This window comes from Natator depressus, chromosome 2 (assembly GCF_965152275.1).
Source record: "Natator depressus isolate rNatDep1 chromosome 2, rNatDep2.hap1, whole genome shotgun sequence".
Lineage (NCBI taxonomy): Eukaryota > Metazoa > Chordata > Testudines > Cheloniidae > Natator > Natator depressus.
In genome coordinates, this window is record NC_134235.1 from 223,987,868 (window position 1) to 224,010,302 (window position 22,435).

The 22,435-nt window shown below is 40.6% G+C and overlaps 1 protein-coding gene across 4 annotated transcripts in view; it reads right to left on the minus strand.

Moving 5' to 3' along the window:
- Positions 1-416: 416 nt before the first annotated feature.
- TRDMT1 (tRNA aspartic acid methyltransferase 1) overlaps positions 417-22,435 on the minus strand; it is a 40,691-nt gene continuing 18,672 nt past the window's right edge. For 3 of the 4 annotated variants that reach the window (XM_074946017.1, XM_074946015.1, XM_074946016.1), the window contains 9 exons: positions 22,273-22,349; positions 19,502-19,573; positions 15,084-15,149; positions 13,019-13,088; positions 12,020-12,103; positions 10,783-11,153; positions 6,932-6,989; positions 5,719-5,848; positions 417-3,877 (listed from right to left, as the gene is read on the minus strand). In XM_074946017.1, coding sequence (XP_074802118.1) covers positions 3,777-3,877; positions 5,719-5,848; positions 6,932-6,989; positions 10,783-11,153; positions 12,020-12,103; positions 13,019-13,088; positions 15,084-15,149; positions 19,502-19,573; positions 22,273-22,349 — 1,029 coding nt within the window. In that variant the 3' untranslated portion in view covers positions 417-3,776. The remainder of the gene's footprint in view (positions 3,878-5,718; positions 5,849-6,931; positions 6,990-10,782; positions 11,154-12,019; positions 12,104-13,018; positions 13,089-15,083; positions 15,150-19,501; positions 19,574-22,272; positions 22,350-22,435) is intronic. The other variant, XM_074946018.1, reaches the window with a different exon arrangement.

Sequence of the window (22,435 nt, forward strand, 5' to 3'; positions counted from 1 at the left end):
CTGGCAGCTTCGGACTTCAGTTCCTTGCCTGGTTGTGCCAGACACACTAGCCTGCTGCAAACACAGACCCAGGTCTGAATCACGTCCCCCAAAAGCTGCAGACTTAACTGAAAACAGCTTGAGAAGTGCTCCTGTCTCCAGCACCCAGATACCCAGTTCCCAAAGGGATCCAAACCCCAAATACATCCATTTTCCTCGGTATAAGGCTTATACAGGGTAAACTCATAAATTGTCCACCCTCTATAACACTGATAGAGAGATATGCACAGCTGTTTGCTCCCCCAGGAATTACTTGCTTACTCTGGGTCAATTAATAAGCAAAAAGTGATTTTATTAAGTATAAAAAGTAGGATTTAAGTGCTTTCAAGTAATAACAGACAGAACAAAGTAAATTACCAAGCAAAATAAAACAAAAACACGCAAGTCTAAGCCTAATACAGTAGGAGACTAAATGCAGGTAAATCTCACCCTCAAAAATGTTCCAATAAGCTTCTTTGACTGGCTAGACACCTTCCTAGTCTGGGTCCAGCGATCACTCACACCCCCGTAGTTACTGTCCTTTGTTCCAGTTTCTTTCAGGCATCTCTTTGGGGTGGAGAGGCTATCTTTTGAGCCACCTGAAGACCAAATGGAGGGGTTTCCAGGGCCTCTTATATTCTCTCTCGTGGGCGGAAACCCCTTTGTTGTCCTGTGCAAAATCACAACAACAAGATGGAGTCTGTAGCCACCTGAGCAAGTCACGTGTCGATGGATAATTCAGCTTTTTGCAGGCCGATGCCATTGTTTACATGTTAGTTTGAACACTCCCAGGAAAGCTCAGGTGTGGACTGGCGTATCCCAAAGTCCATTGTCAGTTAAGTGTTTCTTGATTGGGCACTTATCAAGTATAGTCCTTTCTCAGGAAGCTGACCAAATGCTTTACTGAGGCTATTTAGAATCAAAAAAGTACATAGCCAATATTCATAACTTCAAATACAAAAATGATACACACATACAGACAGCATAATCATAACCAGCAAACTACAACCTTTCCATAGACACCCCACTTGGCCTCCTCTGTACAAGACCTGATGCAACCATAGGACCCTTGTTGCCACAATGATCTATACGGTCACAGTTCCTGTCAATAACGTCACACTGCCCACTCTGCACATGACAGGAAGTTTGAACAGCCTGCCGAGCAACATGGTGAAGGCAGGCTTTTTCAAGGATTTCTCTTGCTTGCGCTTTCACTCCTTTGTCAGGAAACGGGCAGAGCTTCCATGGGGTGTTGGTGGACATTTCAGCAGCCTTTTCTGGCCCACCACACACATCTGACAGAGCTTATGATGGAACAAGAGGATTACCATCACGCTGGCTGATGAAATCATTACACCAGTATAACTGCGGATGCTCCCTACATAGACTGGTGCTTCTGGTGCAGGGTCGCAAGCACAGACTGGTGGGATCATATGGCCATGCAGACCAGGGATGACCAGCAGTTGGGTCCAGAACTTAAGCATGAAGAAAGCTACATCTCTGGAGCTTTATGAGGAGCTTGCCCTGACCCTCCAGCATAAAGACACACGCATGAGGCCACCTTTGCTGGTCCAGAAGGGGGTTGCTATAGCCAACTTCCAGACAGCTACCCTAGACTGCTACAGGTGCAGTGCCACCAGTTTGCTGTAGGAAAGTCAACTGTGGGTAAAGTGGTTGCAGAGATTTCTGAGGCAGATGTTTACCCCAAGGGGGCAGACATAAAAGAGTTAACTACTGGAGAATGGGGTTTCCTAACTGCGCCGTGGCCACTGATGGGACTGATGTCCCTATAGTTTGTCCTCCTCAAGGAGCACATAAGTACCTAAACTGCAAAAGGGTACTATTCCATTATTATGCAAGCCCTCATAGACCAGAGGTGAGTTTATGAATGTTGTCGTGGGCTGTACGGGGAGAGTTCATGATGGTAGGGATTTTCACTGATTGGGAGTCTACATTAATGGACAGGCTGGGACACTATTCCCACCAAATAACAATGTCACAAATGGAATTACTGTCAACACAATTATTCAGGGGACCCTGCACACTCCCTTTTGTCTTGGCTTATGAAACCATTCCCTGATGTCAGAGGCCCTGGCAAAAGGTTTAATTACACACTCAGCAGGTGGAAAATAGTTGTTGAATGTACTATTTCCCAGCGGCCCCCTCTGCTGCTAATTTCCTGTTTTTGCTTGTTGCTCCTCAGCTGGGCTCCCTCCCTCAGTCAGTGGGTTACTTAACCACCTGATTCCCCTCAGCTGTGATCTGTCGGGTTAATTAGCCTCCTTCTCAGATTGCATTAACCCTTTCAGGGCAAGTGCAGTATGAATGCCCGATCACAAGGGGGCTTGATTGTCATATTCACCAAGTACATTGCATGGTAACTTATGAAATAGGGGAGAGGGGGAAGATTAACAGTATGGAAGTGATGAAGTGTGGATTGCTGTACCTAAGCGTACAGAGGAATAGAGTTTCCTTACTAATACCTAATTGGTCTTGATCATGTGTTTACCTTTATTATTTTAAATACTGATTGTCAGATGAGATGCAGTGATAGCAATAAACTTTCCTGATGACATAAAAAGCTTTATTTATAGCTTGTATTAAAACAATACAACATTCACTCATTGCCAGGCAGGCCTGCTGCCATTACCACACCAAAGCACCAGTCACGACAGAACCTTTCCAAAACAAAAAGTGCATGAACAAGTGCAAACAGTGAAATCAACCTAACGACAGAAACTCCCTACCTGCAACGGCACGTCCCCTGCCCCCCACTCGCTTTCCCTTCTTTACCCTTTTTCCATGCAGTTGGCACGGGGGTGGATGCATCCGCAGGGGAGGGGGTCAAGACGGAGGACTGCATGCGGCTAAACTACCTTGCCCAACTGCTTATGGGGCCCGACTGCATGGGCCACGCCGCCACAGAGTTTTCCAAGCTGTTTCTGGACTGAGGATATGTTGCAGGGGGCTCAGGCCAAGGTGTGGTAGAGACAGCAGGGACAAAAGGTAGCACATGATCAGTGAGGTCAGTGTCAGGGTTCTAATTTTTCTTAGGTTACCATTAAACAAGTCACACCAGGCTCAGCCATGATTGTGAGCTGGGGTCATAAGTACCTAGAAAGATTAGACGGATACTTATGTTAGATTTGGCATCTTGTTTTTTTAAAAACTATTACATATAAATACTGAACTTATCAGTTTTACAAAAGTTACATTTGTTGTAAAAACCTAACAAAATTACAATAAATTGTCAGAAGATATTCACAATAGCTTTTTCTTTTAAGAATAGAACAAAATAATATTTACAGCTAAAGAGATTCAACACGTAGAACACATTACCTGAACTTTATTAGTATAACTGCCTGTCACATATTTTTTATTCTAAACCACAGCTTCTAGACAAACTTGTTTTAAGTTGAAGTGACAGTTTTACCTGTTTTCATTGGCAAATGCTGCAGTTCGTATTTTACAAGCTAGAAATAAAAATTAAATAGTACAAGTATTGGCAACTTCCATTTTAACAGTGTAACTGTTTGCTCCAACAGTTCAGATCCTCCATAAACAAAAGGTATTCAAGATATACCAGTTGTTCAGCAGAATAAATCTATTCCAGATAGATACTTCGCATGGACATTTAAATGTTAGTGATCATTTTTGTGAAACGGCTACAACCTTTACTAAGTTTCTCAAAGAAGGAAAGTATATTCGGAGTTAGCAGGACCTATACCAGAGAACACTCATCAAGTTTGGGTTCAGAATCATCCAGTCAGAAGTGAGATCAGTTTAGCCACTACATGTACATTGAGACTGTTTCCCAGGAGACGGTAGCGTTGCTTCATTGTTATCTTGTCAGGAAAGCCTAAAACAAAAACAACGTACAATACAAAGTTAGTCTGGTCTGTTCCTGATCTTCCAATCTATTGGAACTTGCACAAACATTTCCTGATGTAGTTACTGAGAGCTGCAATACACGTGTCCCCCACACTGTATCTGAGCCACACCCCACTGGAATAACTCCCACTGAGCTCAGTGGATTTTGGATCAAGCCTACGGAGAGCAACACACACATTGTTAAGATTTTACTAACGGCCATGAAGCACAGCTTCCCCTGCAATCTATGCTAATTCAGCTTCACTGGCATAGCACAGATGTGGGGGCAGGAGGGCTAGCAGTCTAGCAGTAGAGCCCCCAAAGATGGCAATTCTGGCTGGAAGGGGGATGTGGTCATAGCAGCCAGAATGTGCTGATTCTGCAAGTTTCCTCGCTGGGGAGAGGCTGAACCAAGGGAGGGATGCCCAGGAGGAGATGGCTGGGAGGCGTTGTTCCAGCTTTCTCTGCCAGCTATTAAGTCCCTGAATGCAAACTACTGTAGTAAAAAGCATCTCCTGCCAGCTCCAGCCATTCTGCCCAGCTCCCTAGCACCTAGACTTGGGCAGCCACTCTCCTCCAAAGGCTCATTTGTGCCTGAATTCCTCCCCTGGGATCCCCATCCACATTCCCCAAGCAATCCACCGTGTTAGGCTCAGGATTTACACAGGTTTAAAAAGTATATATAGACACACACACACACATATATACACACACACACACACACACACACACACACACCCCATAAGCCAGCTAGAACAGTAATGGCTCTTGGGCTGGACAGACCACACTGGACACGTTTTCTCAGACCCTGCTCCCTCACCTGCCTGGATGAATTATCTCAGACTTTGTACTTCCTTGGCCTAAGTCTAGCCAACATCACCAGAGAGTTAGTGCCTAATACAGTTTGGGGGGGGCCCACTGCAAAATTTTGGACCTTGTCTCACATAATTTAGGTCACATTTGCTTTTTAAGGATGCTGCTCTGCTGGTGACACCCGCTGGCAGAGAATGCAGACTCTACTTGCTTTCAGTTTGTTTTCCCACAAAACATTAAGGGCCTAATTTTCATTACACCATGGCCCCTTTACGATGCACTGGCAAAGCTGTAACATCGTAGATGAGAATTATGCCCCAAGCATTGGCTTGTTTTGGGTCATTCTCCTACCTCTCTGTCTCTCTCTCATTCTGTATCAACAACAGGAAAGAACAGGAAAGAGAAAAGCATGAGGTCATCCTCCTGAAAGCAAGTCAGAGGTGCCAGAAAGAAGGGGGCAGTTTTGATAACGTTGCTGTGTTAACCTTATGGGACCTATAATATTGACCGCAATAAAACAATTAGTCTTTTATGGTTCCACATTGTAATTACTTTTGCCAACAGCTGAATGCTAAAAGCACCAGTAAATCTATTTTTAAAGTCAAAGGAGAACATGAATTACGATAATGGACAGCTTTCTGCATCTCACTTGTTGGAAACAACAAAACCAAACCCCTAAATTAGAAGAAACAAAAACTAAGTCAAACGAGTGCCTCTCATCACTGCCTTTTCATAATACAGCAATTTTTCATTCCAAAACGCATTGTTTTTCCCATTTTACATTCACAAGCCTATTTGGCTATACAACACATAGGTTTGATCTTATAAACTGGAAAAAACTGATAGAAGTTTAGTGAAATGGTCCAAATAATAATAATCCATCATTAAAATAAAGTCATATTGTAGTAACTAACACACACAAAAAGTGAAGCATTCTTCTTCAAAATGCCAGCCTGGCAATTCTGGATGTAGTTCTGAAGACTAGATGAGCAATAGGGGAAATTCAGAGGCACATACCAAATTCTGGAGGGAATCCATGGAGATTTTCTATTTCTCTAGGAGTAAAATATCTTAGTTTTAGTGTTGACAATTTCATAAGCTTCTCTTCTTCTGATAGCATCTCAATGGATTTAAACACTGATTCTAGCTGTGGGGAAAGTACAAAACAACAGATATGGATGATGGACAACGACTACATAAAATTACAGCATAACGTATCTTTATGAAATATTTAAGGTGATTGCATTGCTGAAGACAACAGTACGGCAGTGCATTCTGTTTAAAAGTATAGTTTGTGCTATACTTTTGCACTCAACAATGTCTCAACAATTACAATTTACAAGAAAAACCATCACGCTGTCAAGAACGAGTAATCATTTTTTCTGAAGTCTGAGGCTATACAAATATTCAAATATGCAACCATAGGATAATAAACTGCTGTCGAACACTGGAGAAGAAAGATGACTCAATAAGCAGGAACTAACATCCTGTACTAAAATTATGCTATGTATACTTTGTTAAACCTGACAGCTTTGATATTCCTCTATGTTCCAACACTGCATTCCTTGTACACCCAAAAATGCTATTTAAATTCTGGCCAAGGATTAAAAAGTGAAGTCTTTCCATATATGTATGATGGGGTCTGTAAAACAGTAAACAAATTTCTGTGATGTTTCATCAAAAAAAGCCTGCCATTTCATTGTTTTACTTTTCCTGTGCTAAAATATCACTTTTTGATGAATTTCACATTAAAAGTGGACAATTTCAAAATGTTGTGTGTTTCAATGCAAAATAGAATATTTTTGAAATTTAAAAAAATTGAGTTTTAATTGTTTGACATTTTTGCTGTAAAATAGGGTCATGTGTGTGCAAAAACTGGCCCACAAATGGCCCTACAGGCAAAAATCTGTTGTACTGTAAATTATCCACAGACCCAGCCCATATCAAGGTTTTCAGGTTTCATTGTGAATATTACGCATAGCAATAGGCATGATAAAATAGTCGCATACCCACAATCTTCCCACATAACCATGACTTTAATATACTCCATCTGGGTACTCATAGTAAATTAATTGGAAATACTGGAAGATCCGGAGAGATCGTTGGTCTGTGCTGTAAGATTTAGTCCTGAAGACATTTTTGGTTATAATAAATCCAGAATAGTTCAGCCAAAGTAGTAAGACAAAAAAATAATAAATCATTCTGATATGATTTACAATACATCCTGTACCTGCACATCCTCTGCTGTCTGCAGCACTGAGCCCGTTCCTTCTACATAGTGACCATACCTTAAAAACAACAAAAAAAATCATACATGAAAAGTTCTATTAGGCTTTACAATATTGATGAGTGAAGAAAAGCATGGAGGTTAATTTGCTGGCACTAACAAATAGTCTTCTGGAAAGGTTACACAAAGGCCTTCTTATTAACACAACTAACCCCGGGACTACAAAACCAGCCTCTGAAAATAATCTTTGGGGATTATTCTCCCATCAGTGCTCAGGAGATTTATCCATGGTAACAATCTATAGAGCAACCAGTCAAGGATTTCAGGCATAATATCTTCAGAAATGGCCACCTAAGTTTCATACACAAATTATGCATTTGTAAGTGCAAATGGGCTTTTGGGTACACAACTCGGGAACTTCTCCAATTTAGCATCTATTTAGATTTGCATGCAAAATGAAAATGGCCACTTTTGAAAATTTGGTTCTTTGTACTCAAAAGGAGGAGAGGACCATTAGCGAGAGCCTAAAATTTTAATTTTCACTCATGAAGAGCAGAGAAATTCAGTCAGATTTTGGCATTAGCTGAACATATTTTTACTTGCTTTCTTGTTTACAGCAGTCAAAAAATATCCAGCATATAATAGTAAAAGTTGACATTATAAGCTATATTTTGGCTCTTTTGGAGGGTTTGTGGTTTATACTGTAAATACATGTTTACTCAACAGTCTCTCACAGACTATCATTTAAATATAATTATAGGGTTGCCAGACTGTCAGAGACATACACTGCTTGCATGATAACTATTGTGCAAGGAAGTCCTGAATAGACAGGGATTTAGCAAGCAAAATAAATGGGCTTTGCACAGTGAACATCTAAGGAACAGCCACCCATCTGCATCACGCCTCTGGATGCACTTATTCCACACAACCACTAGCCATGCCCTCACCTTATGCTACTCGCTACACTGCTCCTCACCATTGTCTAGACCGCTTTTATGGAGTCCTCTGCACAGCTTCTTGGGAGCTTAACTCACCCCTTCCAGATGCACTGATAAACTATGGTGGCTGCCTTTTGTTTTGGGCTTTACATACCCCACAAAGGGAAAAAGCGGTGGGCAAAGTCCTTCCCTGCCCCCCACAGGTGCAATAGTCTGGTTAGGGCTCAATCCTGCATTAAGCTGAGCACTCCTGCACTGATCCAGGAAAGAACTTCAGTGGCCCTACTGAAGTCAACAGGACTACTCATGTGATTAAAATTAAGCTCGTATGTAAATGCTGTGCTGGATCAGGGCCCCAAACACAGTTATGGATTATGATGTAAGCAATTAAAACCATCTTCTAAATACATGGTCTTCAATTGATTAATTTTTTAAACATACATTTTTAACAAATATTTGTTTTCACAAGGTAACCCATATGAGAGGAATTCTAATGTATTATATATACACAAAGTACCTGCATTTATAAATAATAATAATAATAAAAAACTTCGGCGGCAAAACAACTAAAATAATTGCAAGTAGTTCCTAAACTGGTACTTCAAATCTGCCTTATTCTGGCAGGTGATCTTTTTCATACATCCATATTATTATAAAAAAGATGCTAAATGATTCTAAATGATTTACGCTGAAGGAACTGTGGAAAACATGGTAGCATGATATATACTATGTATGGTGGAACTGCCCAAAAATTACAATATTTTGGTTTCTGTAGACAGAGAGAGAATGTAATATAATTCTAAGCGAATACTCTGAAAGGTCGCCGGCTCTTTACAACTGAATAATAGTTTTTACAAATTTGGGAAGAATTACATCTTTTCTTATTAGCTGTTCATATTTCTTTTTATTGTTGCTGACTAGAGATAAACTCAACAACCCTAACCTAGACTGAGTACTTAATGAAATTTGGGAAATTTTGGCATAGGAAAAAAAGAACATTAGTACTTGGGCAGTTGGTTACTTTTCAGTACTTATATGGAAAGCAGACGCTGGATTAGAAAACCCCATGTTCTACCTTTTTACTTTACTGAAGTTTTATTATTTTGTTGTTCTTCTCTTTATGTACGTAAACTACTTAAAATGTCTTAGTCTGACTCAGGCAACCTAGTCTCTGTCTGGGTATAGTGTATTCCCTTGTGACTCTAATAAAAAAATCAGTTTTCTCCACATTATGTAGAGCTCTCAGTAATTTGCTTTACATGAGTTTTCAGGTGATTGATTCCTTTGGCAATAGCATATCCTTGTCAAGGCTACATGGATTTATAAAGGGATCCATCAGAGCAGTCTCTGAAAGAGGGTTTAACTTGCTCTGTCATTCAAAATGTCCCATACCTCCCTCTCATTGCCTGCACCACAGCCTACAGTGCTGTGAAATGCTTTGTACTTGTACACTCAGTCAACAAGATAAACATGTTCTTCCCCCATCCCCAATCCAGTTCAACAGCGAGGGGTGATCGAGTGCTGTGGTTATTCCCAAAACCAGCTGTCCCACAACTACATTAAAGCACTTCAGCGAGCCAGACACTTTTCCTATTTTGGGCCGTTCTGCAACATAAAAGTATATTTTAAAACCAAAACATAATGAGCCAAATTTATCCTTGCTACTGCAGTGAAATGTCTGGAGTTACACAAGGAATCAGTTTGGCCAAGGGTTTTTAACTAAGTGTGCTAGTATGGGCCCAGTCTGGTGAGATGCTGAGTGTCTCCAGTATTCCCCTCAACTTGTATTGGTGCTGATGTCAGTCAGGGCTGGAAGAAAAATGATCTTCCCATCCTGTAAAAATTGTCAAGGTTTCAAAAAAGTTTCCTGCCCTAAACAAAAAAGAGTCAATCTTAAAAAATGTTCACAAACTGAAAGTCTGGGGGGAAAAAGTGGTTTGGGTGAACTAAAACATTTTGTTTTGATAAAATGAAATATTTTGAAATTGATTGATCATTTTTTATTTGTAAAATGTTTTTGCTCTATAAATTAGCTTATGGAAACATTGTGTTGAACTAGAGAACCAGACACGTTTACTTTAGAAGTCAAAATATTGTTGACAATTTCAAAACTTAAAAATATCTGAGTCACTAAATTACTTAAAACTGACCCCTTTCCTGTGAAAAGTTTTGGTTTCAATGAATCAAGTGTTTTCTGACCAAAAAAAACAAAACAAAAAAAACTTTTCATCAAATAATTCCCAACTAGCTCTAATGTCAATGGGAACTGAGAACACTCAGCACTGATTGTGCCTTAGAAATGCAGAGTACAAATTAGGAAGCTACTAGACCAGTGAGCAACAGATATTAAACTGAATGAGCTGTCATTTGTGCATTTCTTCATTAAAAATGAAACTAATCGTTGTAAATAAGGAATGTATGGCCAGATCCCTACGTGATGTGAATGGACATAACTCCATTGCCTTCAGTGGAGCTACAGCTGAGGATTTCGCCCCACTGTTTACAACATCAATTAAATATACATTAGCGACAGTTTTAATGAGGAAAGGAGCTGTTACTGAAGTTACAAAGCATTATGTGTAAGTAATATAAAGAAATTAATTAGTGCATTAGTTTTCCACCAATCTACTGGAACAATGTTTCCGCCAGGGGTAATTAAGCTTCTCTGAAGGTCACCAAACAAATGGCATTGTCTTTGTGAGTGCTTTTGTGTGTAGGGCACACGATGTTCTGCCAGAGCGATTCTCATGCTCATATTCTGTTGAATCAGGAAGCATGCAATAACGAGAAATGTGTTACAGTAATGTCTTGCTTTTTGATGGAACACTGCTTTTGGTTTTTAAGATGACTGCAAAGAAATGTTTGCATTTAACGTGTCTGGATAAGGTCCCCCAGAGGACTCTCCTGGACACTTACCCTTTTGTGAAGCAAGTGGATCTCCTGCAGCTGGGTGTCACAATGTCTAACAGGAAAGCATAGCGCAGTAAGGCCTTTGGTGGCAAGAAGTACTGACTCATTTCTTCTCCATCCTCTTCAAGGAAGTCTTTTAGCATTTGAATAGAGAGATCACTGTCCTGGTTCCGCTTTCTTTCCATTTCTTTCGCTGTTTCAAGTTTAAAAACGAACGCTTCCTTCTGCGAACACTGTCTGCTGCCAGCATCAGAACCAGAGTTTGGCTCAATGTGCTCCTCTTCGGGTGACGTGAAGGAGCTCTCTTTTTCCAAGCCTGCAGCAACTCTGTGCTTCACTGAAGCTTTTGGCTCCTGATCTGGGAAATTTTCCAATATCTAGCATGGAACAAAATAGGCAAATGATTAAAATACTGTACTTAGTACTGTAATAGGTAACTGCTGAGAGAAGTTCATGTAGCAATGTCTGGGAAGTCATACAGAGCTGTCCAGTATAAAATAAGACTTGATTCTCTGTCTATCAAGATTTTGAAAGGATTCTGGCATTATGAAGCGCTAACTTGTACATGCCTTGTAGATGTACGCAGCCAGTTTAAGGAATATGGATCTTGACGTTTCACTTCCATAAAACAGGGGAAGAAAGGATTGTGTGAAACTATCATAAAGAAAGCTAGGACCAGGTGAAAGTTGCTTGGTTAGAGGCTTGGCTAGTAACCTGAGACTCAGACCAGATTTGCTGAAATGTTTGTGAACCTCTGGTGAGTTTCACACCCCCTCCCACACATGCCTATGTCCCTCAATAGGCTTGGAATTCACCATTACCTTTCTACATCGTCTGGGCATCTTCTTCACTCTTTTCTGGGAACTTGAGGCTTTGTGGGCCACTCCCTCCTCTATGGAGATCTTCAAGGGGCACAGGGTGGTCCCCCATTTTCTATCTCTAAGGGTCCTAGAGGACACTGCTGCATCCTGCACCCTTCCAAGGAAAGGTTCCAGAGTGCCCAGCACCTTGGTCTCTTCTGAGTCAGCAAAATTATTCCTAGGAACTACTTTAAGCTATCTAAGCCAGTGGGAGCCATTTCAGTCCCCAGCGAGGCCAGAATCAGGAAAAAAAGGAAAGGTGGCTTACAGCCATTTTACTTATGCACACACTCTGCAGCTGGGCATAAGCTTTGCACAGATGAAGATCTAGCCCTCAGTCTCCTTGAAACAAAGAGTAGTCAAGGAATAGCAATGAATCTCACCTGACCAGGAGCTTGAAAGGAAAGTAACTCTGACTGAAGCTTTGCAATCAGAAAATATCGCAGCCTGGAATTGGGAATGCCAAGCTGTAAGCAAAACCCCATAAAAACAATCAGTCCACATGGTACAGAGAATCAAAGCAATCTGCACCGTCACAAAAGGAGCAAGTTACCACTTTTTGTATTAATATAATATTTAGCACTTAAAATGTTTACCATTTCAAAGCAGTTAACATTAACCAACATTACCCTAGACTAATGCGATTTTCAACTGGCCTAAAATTGTGTCTTAAAATATGCCCATGAAGAAATCTCTACATCATTAGTTTGTAGTTAAGGATCTGCAGTACAGGCAATTTTCATACACTGTACAACTCAGATCTTTCCATCTATTTGCAGTATGGTGCGTGCCCTCACTTCCCACAGATTTATTGTGCCTCTGATCACACCTTCCCTACCTAATCTTTCTCAAGCAAGAGAAATACTTGATTTTTCTCAGGTTTCTGACTGTTGTCTGCAAGTCAATAGAAAAGTTAAACTTTGTATGTAAGGTGGGAAGTCAGAAAAAAACTGAAATATCTTTAACTACAATTTTTAGGGCAAACATAGTGCCCACTACCTGTCACAATGAAGAAGCAAGAGGAGATGTTCAATCACATGAACAAGAAAATTAGTTAAGACATGTCACAATGAAGGATGACCCTGGATCGCAAAGATACAGAGATTTACATGTAACACAGTAATGGCCTGATCCCATCTTGGACAAGCAAAACTAATTTAATTACTGATTTAAACAGTATCCATTGGATGTTCAAGCAGCTATAAGCAGAACAAATGTAAATATCCTAACCTAACCCAAAGCTAAGTCAGATGGCACCACCAGTCCAAAGAAATGTCCACAAAATTGGACATCACCCTTTCTTCCAACATGTGAAATTCTTTCCAAATATCCCATTTATTCTTTGGTACAGTTGGATAAGTTATAATAATCTTACTACTCACGTATGTTGGAGACAAGAGAAATTCTTGGTATTTAAATCCACACTTCTTTAGTGTTTCTACAAGTTTGTCTCTGATAATGAAAAAAATAAATAAAGCCAATTACTGCTCATATGCAATTAGACACAGAGTGCAATATACTCTCTGTTCACATCTTTTCTTTTCTTAAATAAAGATCCATTAAATGCAATACTGTAGTCACTAGGACAGTCAGCAGACACACTAGAATACTCAAACACAGCTTTGTAGACATCCAATATGGTCATACATTTACGTTTCAGGAAAGAACGCAAAGTACAGCGTTGCACTAGCCAAGCAAGGAGCAATTACAAAAGACTTTCATGGAAACACCACAACTACTTTGTAGCAAACATCCTCCGAAGAAAGTATCCGGTCTCTCAAAAGTACTTACAACATGTTGTCCAATCAGTAGGAGACAGTCTCATTAGATGTGGTTTGCAAAATTATTTACAAGCACTGGATCAGAAGTAGGATATTAAAACTCCTACTTAACGATTCTTGAGTTGACACCTCAGTATCTCCCTATGTTTACGTCTGAGCTTGTTTATTTAAGTACTACACCAGTACAATAAAGGAAAGACTGTTTGAAGTAAGGGATTCACAACAATTGGTTGCTTAGCACAGGGATTTCTAATAAAAGTCTACTCCATATATTTTGAGGAGACTATTAAAATGGAAGGTTGCTTACTAAGGATAGTGTCTGATATAGGGTATACTATACTCTGCAGCCTAACAGCAGGCTGGATCCACATTGAAAGTAAGGACTATGATCTAAATCCTGGCCTGGCAGGGACCACATGGAAAAAGAGGAATGTTCTCTGGTGTGTTTTCTGACATACAGATCATTGCATTTATAGGACAGGATTCCACAAGGTAGGCCAGGGACACGCACGGGCCCAGTTTACAGCTCTTGCAAGCAGAAGGGCACCTAGAAGCCAACAGGGAGCTGGAAATGCCCCCTAATTGGCAAACAGTGTTCATGAAGGCATGTGGTGATGTGCAGCTTCCTCTCTCTCCTACTGCTTTTATCTATGGAAAGATCCTGACCTATTGTTTGCATGGGGGGAGGAGGGATTAGGCAAAAGAGGATCCCTACAGCCTCTCCCCACCTGGCACAGCAGTGGATAGGATTTAGTTTTCCATTTTTGGGTTAAGCCCCAGTCTCTACCTCCCAATTACTAAGGCTATGGCTACACTACAAAGCTTACAGCGGTGCAGCTGCACTGCTGTCAGCTCTCTGTGTAGTAATTAAGCCCATGGGAGAGCTCTCTGTGTAGTCACTCTATGCTGACAGGAGAGAGCTCTCCCATGGGCTTAATTACTGCAGCCCCCACGAGTGGTGGTAGCTATGTCGGCAGGAGAACCTCTCCCGCTGACATAGTGCTGTCCACACCAGCACTTAAATTGGCATAAATTATGTTGCTCGGGGGGTGGCTAATTCACACCCCGAGTGACATAACTTATGTTGACTTAAGCTGTAGTGTAGCCGTAGCCTAAATTTCAAAATGTAAGTCGAATGATGATTTCCAAAACTTTTCCAGGTTAGAAGCCTACTATTTGCCTGCGCAGTTTGCTGATGAGATCACACCAAATTCTCAGTGCCAGCAGTCAGTCAAGCAGGGTACGAATACAAGGCTTTCAGCTAACCCTTGCCCCTCTACTACGACCACTAGAAAGGAACCACAGTAAAAGCTGTGAAAGCTACACCCACGCCCTGTGTTGTACGATAATATTATTCTTTGAAAATACAGATCTCTCCTGAATGAAGCAAGGTGACAAAACAGGCAATGAAGATGCACATCAGCTTCTACCAGCTAGCAACATATTTTAAATTATGTTATCAGTTTGGAGAAATCAATAACTTTTCAATAAAGTCCCCCATGCCCTAAAAATTTAATTGTAAAATTAAAATAGTATTTTTAACCTGAAACTGATAAATGCACTATTTCACTCCACTCCTTTTTTAATCTAACTTCCAAAAAAATAAAATTACCTGCCCCTCCCCTTTACCTAATACTGTTCCTAATTAAAAATGATCATACCAGACCTGGCAGAAGACGTTTCAAATCCTTTCACATTTTCTAAAAGTATATACTTTGGCAGCCTCTGGAGCCTAAAAGAAAAGTCGATGTAGTTTAGTAAGATGTAAACCATATTACATCAACAGCACAGATTTGTTTAGTAATAAGAAAGATTTAGGTGAAAGTTGCCGAATTTAGGCTAAAAATGGTCTGATTTTCAGAGATGCTGAGCACATGTAATTCACAATGAAGTTAATAAGAATTGCAGAGCCTCTGCGCTTCTGAAAATCAGGCCACATTTGCTTAGGTGCTAGGTAAGGATTTAGGTGCCTACCATTGAAAACACTGACCTTTATTCATTTATCAAAGCATCATTCTCATTCATAAGGCTATAAGTTAGCGGTCTGGATGGTAAATGATGAGAAGAAAAAAAAACCCCTCTCATCCAGTGTGTGGAAAACTTGTAACGAAATGGGCCTGATCCTGCTCCCACCCAAGTGAGTGTCAGAACTCCCGTTAATTTTAGTGAAAGCAGGATTAGACCCAGTGTTTCGTTTTAGTAGACACTGTGTTTTCAGAGAGTTTCGCGTTCAGACATTTTCTGTTGTGTCTAATCAGCTTTTGTGGAAATTTACTTTAAATATGGGGCTAGTCTGAAGACCTGTGGCATCAATGCCAGGCAGGAGCTCAGAGTCTGGAACCAAGCTCATTGCATAGGCAGTAGGCTTAGTCTCTGGAGAGGGAGCTCCTCATTTTGTTCTGGAGCATTCTTCTTTGGCCGATTCATGAGTCACACATATGAGCTCCACAGAGCTTCCGCCAGTAAAATGGATTGTTCCAAACATGATCGGGAAGGTTAAAAACGGAGCCCCAACACACAAAACAACTGCATCATGATATACTCCTAAACTCTGATAGCAAATACAATAATGATAAAGGAGGTGTGACACCTTCTTCAGGTGCCCAGGACTCGAGTCACTTGTTACCCTCCTGCCTCAGCAAGAGAGCAACTTGCTGATGCTTAACTGGATGTCAGCTCCTTGAAACCACCAGTCTGGTAGCTACCTAAGCAACCTCCTCCCAGGCCTTACTTTGCCTTGCAGGTTAACAAAAGGTGCACCCCAGCCCACAAGCCCTTCTGAAAGCATCCCCCTGTAGTATTCAGCCCATCACTGGCCATTCATAGAAATGATCAGGTTTGTGAACCCCAAGGGAACAGAATGCACCAGCTTGACTGGTATAACTCAGGATCAGGTCTTTTGTAACACCCCAGCACTGAGATACAGTTATAGTAAAAATACTCATAAGTTTTTCATCAGAGATAAAGAGATACAGAGTCAGGATAATGGAAACAGAAATGGTTACATATAAAACAAAAAGTATCACCCCTTTCTTAGAGTCTAAACTTTAAACAGGCTAAAACCCTTGTCTAAAGTTGCTTCAGGTGAGAAACTATCTCCCAGCATCTCCACCCTTCATGAATGTAAAAGGAGCCAGAACATCTACACTGCAATTTTATAGCCCTTCAGCCTGAGCCAGCTAACTCGGGCTAACTTGCTATGGGTCTTTTATTGCAGTGTAGACATGCCCTCTGTGTCCAGACTCCACCTCCACCGGCTGAAGACTCCTGGGCCTCCTCAGATCCAGAATATCTCCAAGTTCTCCCTTTCCATGCCTTCATGCGTTAACCACCCCCAGCGTCCCCGCCAGCCCCACTTCACCAGTATTCCTCTATAAAAGATTGGAAAAAAGATAAAAAACAGGAAAGGAAGTTGCAATTACTTTATAATACTGTGCATGAAATTTGTGCAAGATATTACAATTAAGGATACAAAACAGGAACTCCTACAGTTTACTCACTCCAAACTTTACTGAACGTTTTCCCATTTGGGCTAGAATTTTTCATGTCTGGTCTCTGGCAAAGAGGTCATTTCCAAAAACCACATGCACACTATCTCAGCAAAACACGCTCCCCTGGAGCCAGAGGACTCTGCAGCCATGGCTACCCCAGCCTTTTTGTGATCTCTCCGCAGCCATTCCAGCTTCCCTTTGACACTCTGCCCAAGAGAGATTAGCAGCATCTTTTGGGACACAGAGATAAATTCTCCCAGCCAAGCCCGACTCCTTTGCCCTGTCATGATAAGGGTCACATGTACCACAGTCTTATGTCTTTTAGCTGAGAAAAAGAAAGTTTCTATCTTCTCAGTCTAACCACGCAGCAATCAGAATGCGCCTTTTCCACTTTGAAAGCAAAAAATTGTCTCCAAAGAAGAGCTGCCCCCTTTCAGTTTCCTCAGCTGTAAAATAGAGACAATGGTACTGACATTCCTTTCTGAAATGTGTTGTGATCTATGGATGAGCTTAGTAGCAATCTAATAAACAATTAACTCACAGACCTATTTTTTACAACAAATTCAACACAGAGGAAGGATGCAATTAATTGCAATTAAGGTACAGGACTGGGCGAGATGTGGGTCAGGATCATAGAATCATAGAATATCAGGGTTGGAAGGGACCTAAGGAGGTCATCTAGTCCAACCCCCTGCTCAAAGCAGGACCAATCCCCAACTAAATCATCCTGGCTCGGCCACTCATTTCCTTCGTGACTTTGGGCAAATCACTTAATCTTCCAGTTCTTCAGTTCCTTATTCATAAAATGGGGAAAATAATCAAACTTCCTTTTACTTGTCTTTTGTCTGTCTTAGCTATTTTGATCATAAGCTCTTTGGGGCAGGAACTCTCTTACTATGTCTCTACAGTACTTACCCCACTCTCATGTGGGGCCTTTAATTTCTACTGTAATACAACAGTAATAAATCTATTTTTAGCATACATAGCACGCGAGACTTGTGAAGATGAGACTCAGAAGACCATCAATTTATTTGAGAATTACATTAACGTTCCGTTCTTGGGCTTCAAGAACATTTAGTATCTTGGTGCTGATCCTCCCACTATAATTCAGATAGCTAGTGAACCAAAGTGCTCAGATATCCAGTGGGTGTGAGTTTCATGCTAGATTTATGCCTTCACTGAAAGGGAAGAGGTGAGGGCGGGGAGCCTACGCTTGTTGCTTGTTACCCAGAACGATGAAAATACATCTTCTACCATCCTTCTTATAGAGAAGAAGGATGATCCAGTGACTAAGGTTCTAGCCTAGGCCTTGGACAACCTAGGTTCTATTTCCTGCTGTCACTGACTTCCTGTATGACCTTGGGCAAGTCACATAGCCGCTGTGCCCGACTTCCGCATCTGTAAAACGGGGACAATAGCACTGCACTGCCTCACAAGGGCGTTATGAGGAGAAATACACTAAAGATTGTGAGGTGCTCGGAAAATAAAATTATGGAGACCATAAAAGTTTAAACTGACCATAGCACGTTGTGCTAGATTCCATCAGAAACCAATGCAGCATTGCATATGCATGACAGGACACATGAATCTCAGCCCTAGGCAAAGTGACACAATGTCACCATGTGAGAAAACAAAACTAAAACAACTGACACTACTGCTGTCATGCACCCAGTTACATGTGCAGAAAACCTGCAGAGATAGTTTGGCTGGAGTCAGGATCCTTGGGACCACCTCCTTCCCCTTGCCATCAATATCTCAGGAAGAAAAAAGAAGAAAAGATCTTCCAAAGACAACAAGATATTTTAGAGGAAAGGTTGCTGATGGCCCAATTCCCACTTCGTGTAGCAAAAATGTGAAGAAAAGCAGAAGGTGGCCAGATCCCCTCTGCGGGAAAGGATTGAAAAGCAGGAAGCTGGCAGCCTGATCCCAACTTCCAATATAAGTAGGATCTCCGAGGAATGACTGATGGTTAGCTGATCCCTCACAGGGGCAAAACCCAAATGCTCAGATTGATGCCAACTGGTGCCCAATCCAGCTGCGCGGGAGGGGGAACAATGGGGGAGGGACCAGGGGCTAGCCTCCCGGTCCAGGACCTCAGGGGCCGGGCAGGAAGGTCCTGCGGGCCGGATGTGGCCCGAGGGCCGTAGTTTGCCCAGCTCTGGTTTAAACCATAATCAGTTCAAAAGGTGGAACCAGAAATCTTTTTCACCTGGAGATTTCAGATGTACTGGTCTTGATATTTATACAACACCCACCAACAAGGACCATAGGACCCAACCCTGCTCCTAAGTAAAGTCAATTTTGCCATTGAATTCAAAAGAATATTCTGCCTCTACTCTTTATGGTGCGTCCAGAGTTTTTTAATGGACTTGTGAAAGTCATGAAAACCAAACATGGAAATCAAAACAATAAGCTGTAAATTGTTATTAGTGTTAGCAAGAAACAAAAGATTCTATGAAAACAAGTGGATGAGCACAGTGCAATTATACTATCATCCTTTAAAATCAATATGGATGGCTTCCCTTGGTACAATATTATACATGCCTAGTAACTTCAAAAGTTTAAATGGCTGAGCTAGAAGATCAGTTTATACCTTGGGAGAATATCAAGGATGTAAAGAAAACTGTTTGTCCTTGGATCAGATACATCACCTTGCAGGCCAATTCTAAGGGAGGACAAAGAAAAAAAACATGTATAGAACACAATCATCAGCTTGTCATCTTAGATATTTGCTTTTAAAACAAAACATTTACAATTCTTCACTTAGGTCCTGCTTACACAAGGGATTCTGCACAGGCACCAGTGTCTGCACACATGGATATACTTGAAGGATCAGGACCTTTTTCAGCGCTCTAAGGAATGAATATTTACTCCCAGACTCAGACACAAAGAGGTTAGGGATTAAGAATCACATAGGACCCAATCCTGTAAATATCTAACCTTGGGCTGGACCCTGTAAAGTGCTAAGCTCTCTGGCCCAATCCATCAAAGCACTTAAACGTGCTTAACTTTAAGCACATGAGAAGCTCTGCTGAACTCAGTGGGACTACTCACATGCTTAATGTTAATCACAGGCTGAAGTGCTCTGCTGGATTGGGCCCAGAGTACTCAGCAGCTTCCAGGATCCAGCCCCACGGGCATAATTGTATTTATATGAGTAAATCCATAGACTTAAATGGGACTACTTGGCAATTTTGCAACAGAAAAGCTTCAAAAACAGACTCCAAGGAGAAACTGCTGAGCTTGAATTAATATGCAAACTAGATACCATTAACTTGGGTTTGAATAGAGACTGGGAGTGGCTGGGTCATTACACATATTGAATCTATTTCCTTAAGTTAAGTATCCTCACACCTTCTTGTCAACTGCCTAAATGGGCCTTCTTGATTATCACTACAAAAGTTTTTTTCTCCTGCTAATAGCTCATCTTAACTAATTAGCCCCTCACAGTTTGTATAGTAACTTCCAACTTATCTGTATGTGTGTGAAAAATATATATAATCTCTCTCTTATTATATGTTCCATTCTATTCATCCGATGAAGTGGGCTGTAGCCCACGAAAGCTTATGCTCTAATAAATTTGTTAGTCTCTAAGGTGCCACAAGTACTCCTGTTCTTTTTACTTGGCTAAGTGATTCCAGGCCCAGAGCTTGTATTTTTATTGGCTTATTTAAAAAGGAAAAACAACAACATCATCATTTTGGTGCAAGCATTTTGGTATTTTTCGTTTCCCAATTAATCTTACATAGCATTGTCTTATCAGTACATAATCAAAACAGTAGATTTGGGAGGAAACAAACAACACCACCCACTCCACACATTGTTTTGAATCAAAAACACATTCTTAAAGATCATCTTTTTGGAAATTAAAGTCATTGGGATGATCAGAGGGCCAGATTCTGATACCCTTAATCATGTTGAGTGGCACCTTACTTCACGAGTAGTTCCAGCAACATCAATGGGACGGTTCATGGAGCGAGGGACTACTCAACAAGAGTAAGATTATTAGAACCTGGCCATGTGATCTGTTCGAGTTAAGGTAATTATTAAGGCTGTCAAGCGATTAAAAAAATTAACTGTGATTAATCGCGTGATTAAAAAAAATTAACTGCGATTAATTGCACTGTTAATAATAAAATACCAGTTATTTAAATATTTTGGGATGTTTTTCTACATTTTCAAATATACTGATTTCAATTACACCACAGAATACAAAGTGCTCATTTTACAGTTATTTTTATTACAAATATTTGTTCTGTAAAAAACAAAAGAAATTGTATTTTTCAATTCACCTCATACAAATACTGTAGTGCAATCTCTATCATAAAAGTTGAACTTACAAATGTAGAATTACGTACAAAAAAAACCTGCATTCAAAAACAAAACAAAGTAAAACTTTAGAGCCTACAGGTCCATTTGGTCCTACTTCTTGTTCAGCCAATCACTCAAACAAACAAGTTTGTTTACATTTGCAGGAGATAATGCTGCCCACTTCTTGTTTACGTCACCTGAAAGTGAGAACCGACGTTTGCACGGCACTGTTGTAGCCGGCATTGTAAGATATTTTTACGTGCCAGATGCTCTAAAGATTTGTATGTCCTTTCACATATTATCTCCAGTATCCACACAGGTTTCAAATAGGTTTCAAAATCCTTGTGACTTTATATAAACTCTATCTAGACCCTGATTCTGATCCCCTTATTCTCTGTCAAATCATAGTATTTATTGCAGAATAAGCCAGTACAGTTTAAAGTACAGTATGTGTCCAAAGTCAGTGCATATACAAGGGAAGATTGTACTCTTGGCCACTCTGGTGTAACCCTGGAGTAATTCCAGTATTCTGTCTGGAGTTACTCTGGATTGAGAGAGATCAGATTCTAACCATTAACATGCAAGGGGAGGTATCTTAAAAGGCCAAAAAAATAAAAAATCACAAACTTTCACAGGTCACGTACAGGATGCAAAATAAGTGGTACATCAAGCTTCAGCAATTTTGACTGAACTATGAAAGTATGACTAGCCCTTCACCATTTTTACTGTAGTAGTAAGGGACTACTCAACAAACGTTAAATTATTAGAACCTGACCATGTCATTTGTTACAGAGTTAAAGTAATTATGTTCATCTATTGAAACCTGACTGTTACTTGGAATTAATCAAATAAACATACATCCTAGCAGACCTACTTCTTATCCAGTAAAGATCTGTCCAGTACCCACACAGAAATAGGTATAGCAAAAGATACATGGGAAAATATAGACAGATATGAACCACAAAGTGTACGGATCTTGAGAATTTTTTTAACTTAATAAACATTCATAGTTACTGCATTTTTCTCCAGAACTGGAATATTTGTTATACACACCTTGTAAATGGCTGACATGGAGGACTCATCAAAATCATATCAAAAGATAATCTGTTTAACTCCGCCAGTGTTATGCCCTGAATAAGGAAGAAACATAAACATGCTTTTGGGATTGAAAGTTTTCTCTTTTACTGTCAATTACTGCTTTATAGATACCAAACTT